This window comes from Tenrec ecaudatus, chromosome 2 (genome assembly GCF_050624435.1).
Source record: "Tenrec ecaudatus isolate mTenEca1 chromosome 2, mTenEca1.hap1, whole genome shotgun sequence".
Taxonomy (NCBI): domain Eukaryota; kingdom Metazoa; phylum Chordata; class Mammalia; order Afrosoricida; family Tenrecidae; genus Tenrec; species Tenrec ecaudatus.
The window spans coordinates 36,202,111-36,215,460 of record NC_134531.1 but is presented as its reverse complement, the minus strand read 5'-3'; the positions used below and the strand labels follow the sequence as shown (position 1 = coordinate 36,215,460).

Here is a 13,350-nt window from a genome sequence, read left to right as displayed (position 1 = left end):
ATGTGTTTAAGTACATTTATAATACAAGCATACATAAATATGTACTATTTAAAAAGTAATATCCAGGTATGTGACCTTTTTAGCTGAATTGAGTTAGTGTTTAAATTTAAAAACAAACAAGCGAACAAAAGCAAAAAAAATCATCAACAAACAGAAGGCCCTGAAATAGCAGAGACAGAATTATAAAATGACAGAGAAAGCAGATCCTCATCTACAAAATATCTCAGGTTCATCCTGGGGGGGTTCTCCATCTCTTACAGAATTCGAAGCTAAAATAAATATTTAAGGAAGAAAAAAGTACATATTTTCAATTTTTTTCTAGTTCACTTTCTATGCTCTAAATGTTATCAAGTTGGAAATACTAAAAAAATAGATTGCAAAGGTACATTAACAAAAATGCAGCTAGTTTTATTAAGATATGAAGTGTTACATATAGCTATAGAGTTAAATATTATTCACAGAGTACCTTTTTTTTTCTTTCAACCTACCTCCACGAGAGGCAAGGACATTGCCATCATAAGAAAAGGTCACACAAGAAGTGTCTGTGCCTGGTTCGTGAGCTTGCTTATAGTGGAATTTAGGATGAACCTATGTGTGAAGAGAAGCAAAGGGTTAACACCTCAGCTGAGAATGCTTCTGTGGTGACATCAGCAAATATGCACACACAGGTACAATACTCATTCCTTGGAATCGCATCTACTTTCCTTTTAGGGGAAAGAGGAAGAAGAGGGTCTGCAGACTTTTTCCAACAGGTATTTGTTTTCCTAAGAGGAAAGATGAGAGCAGGCAGCAGGAGATGGTTTTTCAGGCTGCCTCAGCCATTTCTAAGGCATGCAAGACTCACTGTAGTTAATTCTTCTGATTACACTCATCACAGACCATTCTCCTATATTTCTAAGAGCAAATATACATAGAAAATTACAGAGTAAGCATATGCTTTAGTAACTCCAAACCCTTTATTGTGATCCCAGTACACGGCAGCTACTGTGTACACACACCATCACTAGTTACGCGGTGGGCTAACTGCAAGCTCAGCGTTTTGAACCCACCAGTCACTCTGAAGGAGAAAGATGAGACTGACAACCTTGGAGTTCTACCCTGTCCTACATGGTCACTGTGAGTCATCACTGATCTGATGACAATGAGTTTGCTTGTTTGAAGTGCACATAGTTGTAAGTCTTTAACTATCTTTAATATGCCAATAGGATACTAATTTGAGTCACAACAGCAGCAGCAGCTAACCCTTACATGAAACCATACTCACTGCCCTTGAGTCCATTCTGACTTGCAATGGCCCTACAGGGTAAAGCAGAACTAAGACCTCTGCTCCCTGGTACCATGCCTATGAATATGTTACCTTACATGGCAAAGGGACTGTGCTGATGTAGTTAAACCACTAAGTAACTGACCTTAAAATAGAGAGATTAATTAGATTATCTGATAGAATCAAAGTGGTCACATGTACCCTTAAAAGCAAAACTTTCCCCTGGGTAAGGGCAGAAGAGGACTATTTAAGCTATATGGGTTGCTATGAGAGGTAATTCCCTTGACAGGAAGTTGTTGGGTTTTGTTTGTCTGTTTGAACATAAAGATTTAATTTATATCTTAGTGTAGAACCTTATTTAAAGTAACAAATAGCTGCATGTTAATAATTATAAATTCAAGGGAGAGGAAGTGATTGCACTCACAATAATGTAATTCATTTCTTATTTTAAATAACCTAATGGAATAGAAGCCAAATGTCCTCATTTGAGATAGACAGCTTAAAGATAGTAGGTCTAAAAGTGTTCTTCAAGTATCAGCCTCAATGTAATCAGTAACCATTGGGGTAGGTTATTGACGAATCAACAACCTTTGGGGTTAGCGAATACCAAACTCACTGCCATTGATTCCCAAGACAGTAGTTCTTTACAGGAGTCGAGAGCTAGTCTTTCTTCAGTGAGCAGCTGATGGTTTCAGCCTGCTGACCCAGTATCTAGCAGCCCAACCAGGAACCACTCTGCCATCAGGGTTCCTCCACCAGTGTGCTTCCTATTGTTAGTGGCACTGCAACATCCTCACAATTACTTTTGACTCCATTGTTGCAACCATTGTGTGAATCTATCTTACGAAGGATATGCCTCTCTTTCCCTGATCCTCCACTTTACTAAGCATAATGTCTTCTCCATGGACTGGTCCCTCCCAATAGCATTTCCAGCAAATGTGAAACCAAGTCTCCCCATCCTCCTTCTACAGAAGGTTCTGGTTGGATTTGTGGATTCCTCTGGCAGTCCATGGGGCTTTCAATATGCTTGGCCAACACCATGATTCAAAGGTATGAATTCTTCAGGCTTCCTTATAAATTATATAGGTTTCACAGGAATACAGGCATTAAAAAATACCATGGTCAGGTGTACCTTAAACCTCAAAGTGACATCTTTTCCCTTTAACACTTTAAATAGGTCTTGTGCAGAAGGTTTGTCCAGTGCAGTATGTCATGTGATATCTTAACTGCTGCTTCCATGGGCAATGATGGTGGATCCAAGTAAATGGCATCTTTGACTATTTCAATCTTCTCTCCATTTATCATGATGTTGCTAATGGGTCCAGCTATGAGAATCTTTGTTTTCTTTATGTAGGTGTAATACACCTTGAAGGCTGTAGTCTTGGATGTTCATTAGTTAGCACTGTGAGTCATGGTTTTATTGAAGCAAGCAAGGTTGTTCTTTGGCTTAATGCACGTTATATTAATGACTCTTCCTCCAATTCTAATATCCTGTTCTTCTTCATGTAGTCTAGTTTCTCAGATTTTCTCCGCATACAGACTGAGTAAGTAGGTGAAAAGATACAACCCTGACGTTCCCCTGTACCCCTTTCCTGATTTTAAACCGCACAATATCCCCTTGTTCCGTTAGAGCAATATGAGACTGATTCTTTACCTAGTTCTTCCACAAAAGGACTGTACACTCTACAGGCTTAGTCGGTAGAAGCCCTACTTGCAACTGCTGTGCCAAATGAGCCATCCTAACTAAAGCCGATTAACAGAACCTGCAGGCGACTGTGGCGCAGACGTCCTTCGTCACAGTCAAAGCTTTTCCAGAACTGTGTTGAGATTCTTCCTATAAATGTTCTTCCTCCCTTCCTTCTGTTCTTTATAGGTGTCAGATCTACATATCCATCTTCTACCTCTCTAGCTCCCTATGCAAGTTTTCTTCAAGGCATCTCTACAATTAATCTTACACACCTAATCATACTTGGCATTTGCCTCTCAGAGGACCCTAAATAACACAAGGAGTAGCAAGCAAGATTCAATCAAAGGACTGTAAAAAATGGGTACTTTGGGGGCCTGCTCTATTGGTGCTTTGAGAACTAGCTTCCATGTGAAAGAAAAAAAACTTGGGCTAACTTTCTGCATGAACAGAGAGTCAAGCCAAGTTATGCCTGTTCCCCCGGCTGACATCAAGCCCACTGCGAGACATGTGAGTCTGGCCATCCTAGATCACTCAGCCCCAGCTGGGTTCTTAGCTAACTGCAGATGTAATAGAGAGCCATCAGAAATCACCCAAGCTGGTGCAGATCAAAAGAAAGAACTGCCCAACTAACCTACAGATCATGAGCGATCACAGACGCCTGCTGTTTTAAGCCACTACAGTTTTAGCAAGGAGTACCTGGGTGATGCCCACAGTAAACACACTCAGCTGCTAACAGAAAGGTTGAAGGTTCAAGTTCCTGGAAGAAGGCCTGGAAATGCACTTCTGAAAAATCAGCTATTGCAAACCACCTGGAGCACAGTTCTACTGACACTCAGCGGGTCCCCATGAGTCAGAGTCAACTTGACAGCGTTTGGTGATGTTTCAGGATAGCTTCTGACGGACCAAGAAGCTAACTATTACAGCCTATCAAGAAAGTGAGCAGAGACTCACTTGTACATAATCAGTGCTTTGTGTTTTGTTACTATTTAAGTCAGAAAAAATATGAGAGCATTATCAACTTTTATGAAGGTCAATTTCCTCTCCCTTATACCTTTCCATTGTACTACATAATACCTATCATAAACAAGACCTTATCGTTCAAATCTGTCCATTTTGCCATGTCGTGTGCACTATATAATCCCTTACACTCCTCTCTTCCTTTTGCACCTGCCTGTGAGAAGAAGAATTCTTTCCAGCAAAGTTACTCAATCTTGGTAATGGGTGGTTTGGGATAGCTGTTTTCCCTGGTAGTGGTACTCTGTCTCCTTACACTTGCAGTGATTTCTCCTATATTTTCTTTTTTTTTTAAGGTCATTTTACTGGAGGCTCTTACAGCTCTTCTAATAACCCATATATCAACTGTATGAAGCATATTTGTATAAATGTTGCCATCATTATTTTCTAAACGTTTACTTTCTATTCGAGCTCTTTTTTTCCCTCTTCTTCTAGATTCTTTGACACTGAGTCAAACAGTAATTCCAGGCCACATGAAAGTGAGAGAAGGGCAAGTTAGGGTAATGGCACTTTCTTAGAAGACATAGAAAGGAGGGGTTGTGTTTCAGTTGCTTTTCTTTATGGCTATAGGTAAAAACTCTTTCTCCACATTTCTAATCCCTTCTTTCATGTAGGTAAGGCTCATATTATTTCTGTCTCGGGAATGCCATTTCAGCTCCCAGGAGCCCAATGAGAACTTTAGTGGATAGCATAATCAGACCCCAAAACCCTGCCGCTATGGAGCTGACTCAACTCTAAGCTTTGTAAATCTTTAGGAGGGCTGACAGCCTTGGCTTTCTGTCAGAGAGGCTAGTGGATTTGAACCACTGGCCTGAGGTTACCAGTCCAATGCTTACCCAAAGTGCCACCAGTCTCCTCTAGCATAGAAGGTAATAAGTTACATATGACTTATGTGCTTTTAAGGGGAGCATACTTTAACAACAAATATGGCAAATGGAAAGAGTAAAATAAAATACGTATAATAAATATATCAAATTAGCATGTTGCAAGGAAAAATGTTTCATAGTAAATTGATAGTGAACCAAGTTTCTAACATCCACCACCAATAATTATGGTCTAGCCCAAATGTGTTTTTCTAACTTCCCTCTTTCTCTCTCTCCCCCCTTCTCTTTACAGGAATATATGAAAGATCAAAGGCAGTGAGAGAAGGCCAAGGTTTATGAACGGCCCATTGACTACCACTACCTATAAAATAAGAAGTAGGAGAATGATGGTTCTTAGGATCCACATTTAGATCAACCATATTTACTGTGTATCCAATACAAATTCAATGTTGAAAGAGATGAATGAAGACATGGTATTTCCTTCAAATGATCCACAATTTGGGGAAAGGGAGAAAACAAGTAAGATCTCTGTATCGTACCCCACCCCTACCCGAAGAAACCTTTGCAGCCACCATAAACCAAGCACTGTCCTGAGTTTGGAGGGCATCACAATGACTAGATTGCCCTGTGCCATGTCAGTGAAGCTGAGTGTGCTTATGAGAGAGGATGATCAGAGTGCCTGCCTTTAGGACCACGCCTGAATTTTCTAGCTCGTTTTCCGCTCGGCTCCCCTTGCCCACTGCAACACTAGGATTTCACCAAACACCTATGATGCAGCATTCGTTTCTCCCTCTGAATTTGGCAAAGAGAAAGCCCAGCTTTCACCCACAGCAGGGCTGTGTTGCAGTGGGGTGCCAATGTGGACATCTCACTCCAGGCGACTGCACCGTGTGGCTACCTAGGGCTCTGTCGACAACCAGCTGGAAGCTGTGGCTGCAGGAGAAAACTCAGCCGCTGGGGTGGGTGAGTCACAGGCCGGCATGACAGCAGCACTCTGGAATCTTCTGGCTCCCCATGTGCTTGCAACTGGAAATTCAAGGTGTTTACTTTAGTCTATAAAAGATACCCCTTATGGCTAGGGCACAAGTTACCTTCACATTAATCTCTCTTCTTATAAACCCTAGCTGAGATCAGTGGGTCCAGAGACCTGGATGCATACATTTTTAAAGATCCACCAAACACCCACTCTGTGGGGACTTCAAGAAGGTACATTAATGAAACACCCTGTCTTTCTTGGGCTTTGAAAATAAATTTATAATCTCAAGACATTAGACAGCATAAGTTAAAGATGGTAGTATTTTCTCTCTCTTTTTTTTCTTCTTTAAACGGGAGAGCGGGAACACAGCGCTCCATTACCACACCTTCTGCAGTCGAGCTTCCCACATTTGGGGAAACCGCAGGGGTCAGCACATCCGGAGTGCAATGGATAAGCCTCGCCCTGGGAAAACCACCCTTGCGATCATGGCATCTCCCCTGCCAGGCAAGTATAAGACAGTCATATTTTTTTTAATGAAAACAACAATAACCAGTTGTCTTCAAGTTACTTTGAACTCCCAGCATCTATTTAACTATCTGATATCTTTTACTGTTCTTGATTTTAAGCAAGTTAAGTGTATGTGTGTGTGTATACACATATACATACATACATACATAAATTAAAAACTGGGGATAACTGAGGTAACTAATGGAGAAAACTTCTATGATGCTTCCTTCGGTCTCTGAGAGGAGCGTCAGCTAAATCACCAGGAGAGATGATTTAAGGAGAGAGCCTTTCCAGAGAGACAGCCTGAGAGCAGGGTTTCCCAGAGGCTGTTTTGTGTAACATCATCACATCAGGAGTCGTTCTCTAGCCAAGCAAGCCTGGGAAACTAGAGTTTATTTGCATACCACGGCCTCAACTTAAAGACTCACAATGCACACTGGATTATTAAAAGCCTGAGTCTTTTAAGTATTAGCCTAGAATCAATCAACCTCTTGAACATTTTCAAAGACTGTTGGACTATGTGACAATCCAACCCCACCCCTACCCTCTACCCCACCCCCCATGATAGTACTTACTTACTAACATTCTGTGGACCTTAGTGGGGGAAACAACTAACTCGATAGCATGAGCCAGGGCTAGAAAACGTTCTCTGTAAATGGCCAAACCAAACCAAACTCACTGCCATCATGCCAGCTCATTGCAACCCCGTAGGCCTGCCCCTTTGGGAGTAGAAAGCCTTGTCCTACTCCCTACCAACTAGCAGATATTTCAAGTTTTGAGGACTGTATGAACTCTGTTTTTATCTATTCACGCTGCTGCTGCTGCTGCTGTGTCAAAGTAGCACAGACAATTTACCAGCTGCAGGGATAAAAGGCATGCGCGTGCAAAGGAAATATTGCTGGGTGTTCCAATAAAGCTTTATTTACAAAAAGAGGCGGCAGGCTAGGCTTGGCCCACAGGTTATATTTGCTGACTCCTGGCCTAGAGAGAACCTAGAAAAGGGTACTTCATTGGTACCATTATTCAAACCATTGTTTAGTAAATGAAAGGCTGTCTTTTGGTTCAATAATTTTTGTGTCCTGTTAATGGTGGTGGGAATAACAATGCCAATAATAACACAACTCCATTTATCAAGCATGTGACGCCTCAAGAAGGAATACATTTTCTAATTTCATCCTTAAAGCATGGCTCCTGGGGTATAGGTAATGATAATGTGCACTTTACAAAGAGGAAAACTAATGCCAAGTGAAGCAACTAACTCCAAGACATATGCCTCGTAAGTGAAATGTCAGTACAAAGCCTCGGATCCTAATTCTAACTCCAGAACCATCACTCTTCACTAAAACGCCCCTCTACTCAGAAGGTCCATGTCCAACCTGTCCTCTTTTGACCTCTCTAGCAGACTGTCATAAAAATGGCCATCAGGGATCAGGGACGTTTATGCAGGAGAAGTAATGGATAGCATAAAATAACTTTTCCCCATATATTTTACACTGTTAGGGAATTCCCCCAAATGTTTATTATACATTCAAATTAAGGCAGAAGCCAGCAGTCTTATAGTTGCATTAAAAATCAAACAACAAATCAGTCATTTCTCCCATCCCACTAGTCCTAGGCTGTGGTGGCTGGCACATGATCATGCTAACATTTACTAGGCACTTATGAATGAGACACAGCTCCAAAGTACTTAATACATATGCATTAGCCCCTGCGATTCTCTCAACCTTATGAGATAGGCGCTGTCCATTAAGGGTCGCTGTTTGTGGCTGCTGCCTACCATGCGTGCGTGTGTGCGTGCGCGCGAGCATTAGCCCCCTGAAATTCTCTCAACCTTATGAGACAGGCAACAGCTTACCAGTCCCATCTTCCCAAACACCTCTGCTGTGTTCAAATGACCGGCCTCTCTGCTGGCAACTGAATGGATAACCATTTGCACCATCCAGGGTCTCCTGCAGTGATGGTCTCAAGAAACAAACAAACAAAAACCCTAACTCAGTGCCGTCGAGTAGATTCTGACTCAGAGTGATGCCTAGAACAGGGTAGAACCATGCTTGTGGGAGCACTAAGCAGGAAGGAAGGAGCCTGGTGGCACAATAGTTAAAACACTCTTTATGGGAGTAGAAAGTCTTTCTTTCCTGCCGAGTAGCTGGTTTTGGACTGCTGACCTTGCAGTTAGCAGCTCAACTATAACCAGCACACCACCAGGGCTCCCCAGTGAAGGTAGCTGAAGTGCAAACCAGGTGCTTAGTTGCTCAAGATCATGTGGCTATTAAGTGGTTAAGCCAAGATTCAGCTCAGGCAGTCTGGCTCCAGAGCCTGTGTGCTTAACCACCACTATCCAGGCCACAACCTAATGGTTCTCTGACTCCTCCTTACTGCCAAAGTGGGGTAGACTCTGCTTTCCTAGTGCCTTAGTACTTTCCTAACTACTCAGTCCCCTGACCAACCACCAACCCGTGACAAAGGAGTCCAATGTTGGTCAGCGGGTGTCACTACACCAGTTGCTGAAAACCGCTAAAATCCTCATTCATGGCTAATCCCAGACCACTAGCTACATTCAATCCATAAGTATGGGTTTATCAGCCTTTCCCCAAGAGGCCGACAGCAAGAGTCCTTGAAGCAATGTGAAACTTGGGAAGGGCAAATAGCACAACTGAGACTATTCACTGTGGCCCTCCTTAGCTGCTCAGTTCGGTGATGTTACCGTTTCTCCTGATCGTCACTCCTAAGTCTGAGATAGGAGGGGATGGGATCTCAGACTGTCTGGCTCACGTAAGGAACACAAAGTTGCCCACAAGTGCAGCTCCCCGTTCAGCTCTTTAATTACAGAGGAACTTGAAAGCCACCATGCCAACACCGGAAGCACCGTGCCATGGAATGACCTGCCGAGACAGGAGGGAAAGCCCGGCAGTCCCCCCTTTGAAGTCCAGCTGCCTGAGATTCACTGGCAGCCGACCTTCAAAGAGAGCCGATGCTTCCTTCCCTCAGCCTGGCCGCCAAGCTTCCCGGGCAGCTGGGCAGATTTAGCCTCTCTCTGCCCAGCTGTCTGTGAACTCTGGCAGCCAGTTCAAGTGAGGGATGGAGAAGTGGTGGCGACGGAGCGTGTGTGGGACAGGGAGCGGTGTGGGGAGGAGGGTGGCCAGCCGGCCCAGTGGCGCCAGGGTGAAGAAGATGCTGGGTTTCCACAGAGCAGACCTCATCCAGGTCAGTCAAAAGGCTCAGCTCCCAAGAAACGTGCACTCCCACCGCTGCAAAGCAACTTCTGAGTGACTGGAGATTTTAATCCACTTTTCTTCCAAAGCTGAGCGCGTCTCAAAAAGCGCAGCTGAGAGTGGCATTCCCCTAAAGGTGGGAAGAGAGGGCAACCGCAGCCACGGAAGGCAGGGGCAAGCCTGTGGTCAAGCACCAAAAATGTGCCGTCCTGGCTGATTCTGATTTTCCAGCACCAAGAGTCTCGACTTCTTGGAAACGTTGGGGGGCTGTTTGCCGACTTTGTTGTGGCAACCCTTCTGTTCCTCTGAAAGAACATGTCTTGTTTTCTGCGCCTGTGCGGCAGATGCCTGGGAAGGCTGGCGTGGTTGACATAAGTACTGCCGACGTGCCGTTGTGCTGCCCTCTTGGATCGTGAGGCTGGAACGGCGCAGAGGGGTGCTATCCCTGAAGGTGCAGAAGGGAGCAGAGCGGCTGTTACTGTGAGAGGGAACCAAGAAAGAGACTCAGAGTATTCAGGGGGGTGACTCGACCATGGGAGGGCACAAGGAGGAGCTGCAGGATCCCGAGTGGAGGAGTCGACCAGGTTTCTGCCACAAGATATGGAAACAGAGGAGAGGAAGATTGAGAGCCAAGAGGAAAATGCTCACACACACTTCATGAATTTACCCCCCGGTTTTGTTTAATTTGATTACAAAGGGCTACGTGGATGAGTTTGAACTGGGCACCCTGACTACATGAAGAAAGGGATTCAGGCACACACTGCAAAGAAGCTCCCTGCTCCTCTGGGTGCTGTTGTGTGCCGTCGACATGCCTCCAGCTTAAGCACACCCATGTGACAAGGCAGAACCACCCTCAGGGCTTGCTAGACTGTGCTCACTAATGACACCGACTGTCCCATCTTTTCTCCCATGGATCCCCTAGTGGGCTCAAACCACTGACCTTCTGCTCAATGGTCAGGTGTTTTAACTATTGTGCCACCAGGCTCCTTCCCTCCTGTTTAGCGCTCCTTAAACGCTATACTATAGCACCCACCACTAAGTATGGTGCTATTAACAACATGCAGTTCAAATGGTATTATCTCGATTTAAAAGTACAATGAAGACAATAACTTACAGAAGATGCAACACTGAAACTTGCTGAGATTAACCTGTTTATCCATTCATTCCACAAATGTTCACGGAGTCCTGGCTACGTGCCAGCAGTCAAATCACCAGCGGCCTCATGCCCTTTACCTGTGGGCACTGCTGAGCCGCACGTGTGGGAGGGTTTTCAGGAGTGAGGGGCGATATGCTCAGTTCTGCACTTGAAAAGATCATCGCCCAACAATAGAAAAGATCAACTAGAAAGGGGAAGTTCCATTGAGGACAGGGAAGTGAGTCAAGAAGGACCTGCAGGCTCCACCGTGAGGTCTGCAGGAGGAACATGAGAACAAGTCACACTGAAATCAGTGACCTCGGTAGAGGCAGTTTTAGTGACTTGATGAAGTGGACACAGCAAATATTGTCTACTCTGGGTAGAACCTGGCTTTGAAATAAGGATGAGTTAAAGATGGCCACTGTTCAAAAAAATAATCTATAAGGGGGCTTCAAAAAATTCTTTAAAAATTCCATTCTCTTCTAATTCCATTTTTCCCTGATCTTTTTGAAGCCCCCTTATAGATAAAACTGAGAAACTTGAGTACATTTTTCAGAATGAAAAGGATACAGATACAGGAAAGGGAGTAACTGATAGAATTCGGTCTCAGAGGAAGCAGGAAAGATGCATTCGCGTGCACAGGTGGTAGGATTAGTGAGACACGAAGACAAAGCGCTCGGCCTTGGAGACTGCAGGGCAGGGCGCTGAGAGACCATGGAGGCCTGAGCACAGAGACCTACGGGTGTGTAAGTCGACAGTGGAAAGTCTGACCAATTCCAGCCTGCTGTGCTTTGTGTCCCCTAAAGAAGCCTGCGGACAGTTCAGCCGGGAGTGGAAGGATGCTGAGGAGTTGCTGGGGAAGTCCAGCGGGCTGAACTAAGGAGACGAGGGTAAAGGCAGAGTTGCTGAAGGCCAGGAAGAAGATATACATTATGGATCTGGACCGGCACCCAGCTTTCCAGACCATGGGTCTTAGCAAACTGCATGCGGAGTGCAGGGCAAAAGAGACAGAAATTACATGACTGGGGCTAAAGGAGAGCAAGCAGAAAATACACATGTATTTTAAAATCTGGGTACTTTTATCCCAGTTGAAGTTTTCTTTTTTATTTTTTTGTCCCAAATGTAGAAGTTGAGGTCAAAGAGTGATTTGATTTTAATTTGGCAGCGCTATTATAAGAATTAGACTTTTCTTTCTTTCTTAATGTGACTTCACTACAGACACTACTAGCATTTTGCTTACTCTAAGCATCCCCAAAGCCACTGCTGTCAAGCCAATTCCAACTCAGCTATAACCTTCTAGACAGAGCCCCATGGGGCTTCCCAGGCTGCAATCTCTATGTAATCCGACCGCCACATGTTCTTCCACGAGCAGCTCCTGGTTCAACTGCTAACTTTTTAGTTAACAGCCAAGAGCTTCACCCCTGTGCCAACAAGGATCCTTCTTCTCAGCAGAGCACTAATTTACTTCAATAAAGAGAGTGTTCAGCTTTCACTCAAGCCATCGATTTAAAAGAAATGTTCAAGTGTTTACAGTTGCCTTTGAGCACCCTGGCCTTCCATTTGTGTTTGTGGGAACAAATGTAAACCAACTAACAAACAAAACCCCACAATCCCTGCCTTCAAGAAAATTACTCTACCCTTACCCTAACATTAACAGCAATGTTCAAAAAAAAAAAAAGAAAGAAAGAAAGAAAAAAAGCAACAAAAGCAGGACAAAGACTGTCTCCTCACTGTCTATATTTTGTGTTTGTTTGTTAAACACTGTAGCTCCAACAGGGACTGATTTTCTGATTCTAATTATACAGTATTACCAGTTGGCATGAGCACCTGACATGTGTCTTATATGGGAAGCTCAATGCTGGAAACACTTTTATTTGGACCACCTCAAATAGGATCCCTCAAATATCTGGATATAGTATTTGATCTACTTTCAATTCTCTAGATGCTCTTAATCAACATCCTAGGAACAGATATCAAGCACATAATATTGGACATATATAATAGCTATAAGGAGAATATAATTATTGTCTAAATTTAAATAATTTAATTAACTATTCTTTTCAGTAAATAATTAGAAGGGAAGGAAGAAGAAAGGAAAGGAAAATGCGGAACCTTGGGAGGAGAGAATAGAGTTGCTATCCAGAAGGACAGACAGGGACACACTTGGGCAAGTGCAGATTGTAGGCTTGCTATCATTGTGTTCCACCTCACAGCAACCCTGTATGACAGCGGAGAATTGTCTTAGAAGAGAGGGTTCCCAGGCTGTATGTTTTCATAGGCGAAGATTACCGTAGTTTTTCTCCCACAAAATATGAGTAGGTTGGACCTGCCAACTTTAGCAGATGAGCATTTAATCTTTGTGCCTACAGGGCTCCTACTAGCAGGCTTAGAGATATAAATTCAAAGTAAATCACTACCAGTTAATTGGGCATAAATATTAACATTCCCTAATTTTAGGGAGTTTGTACTCATAAAGAAATACCTACTCTCGGGTCCCCTTTTATTCAGCATCCTCCTGGAGGTCCTAACTAGTAACATAGAGCAAACGAATGACATCAAAGATAGCCATCTGGGGAAAGAAGTGAAACCATTGTTATTTGCAAATGATATGGTTTTATATATTGAGAACCACAAAGGCTCCAGAATAGGAGTATTGGAAGTGATAGAGGGTTATGGTAGAGTGGCAGGATACAAAATAAACAAACAGAAGTCAATTGGATTGCTACATATA

The 13,350-nt window shown here is 43.6% G+C and overlaps 1 protein-coding gene and 1 non-coding gene across 2 annotated transcripts in view; both read right to left on the bottom strand.

The window, feature by feature from the left end:
- Positions 1 to 13,350, bottom strand: part of WDR70 (WD repeat domain 70) — a 279,175-nt gene that overhangs the window by 58,881 nt on the left and 206,944 nt on the right. The window contains exon 11 of the mRNA XM_075540952.1: positions 489 to 588. Within this exon, the coding sequence (XP_075397067.1) occupies positions 489 to 588 (100 nt within the window). The remainder of the gene's footprint in view (positions 1 to 488; positions 589 to 13,350) is intronic.
- LOC142441761 (U1 spliceosomal RNA) lies at positions 6,116 to 6,277 on the bottom strand. The gene has a single exon (XR_012783108.1). It is a non-coding gene; the product is annotated as a U1 spliceosomal RNA (small nuclear RNA).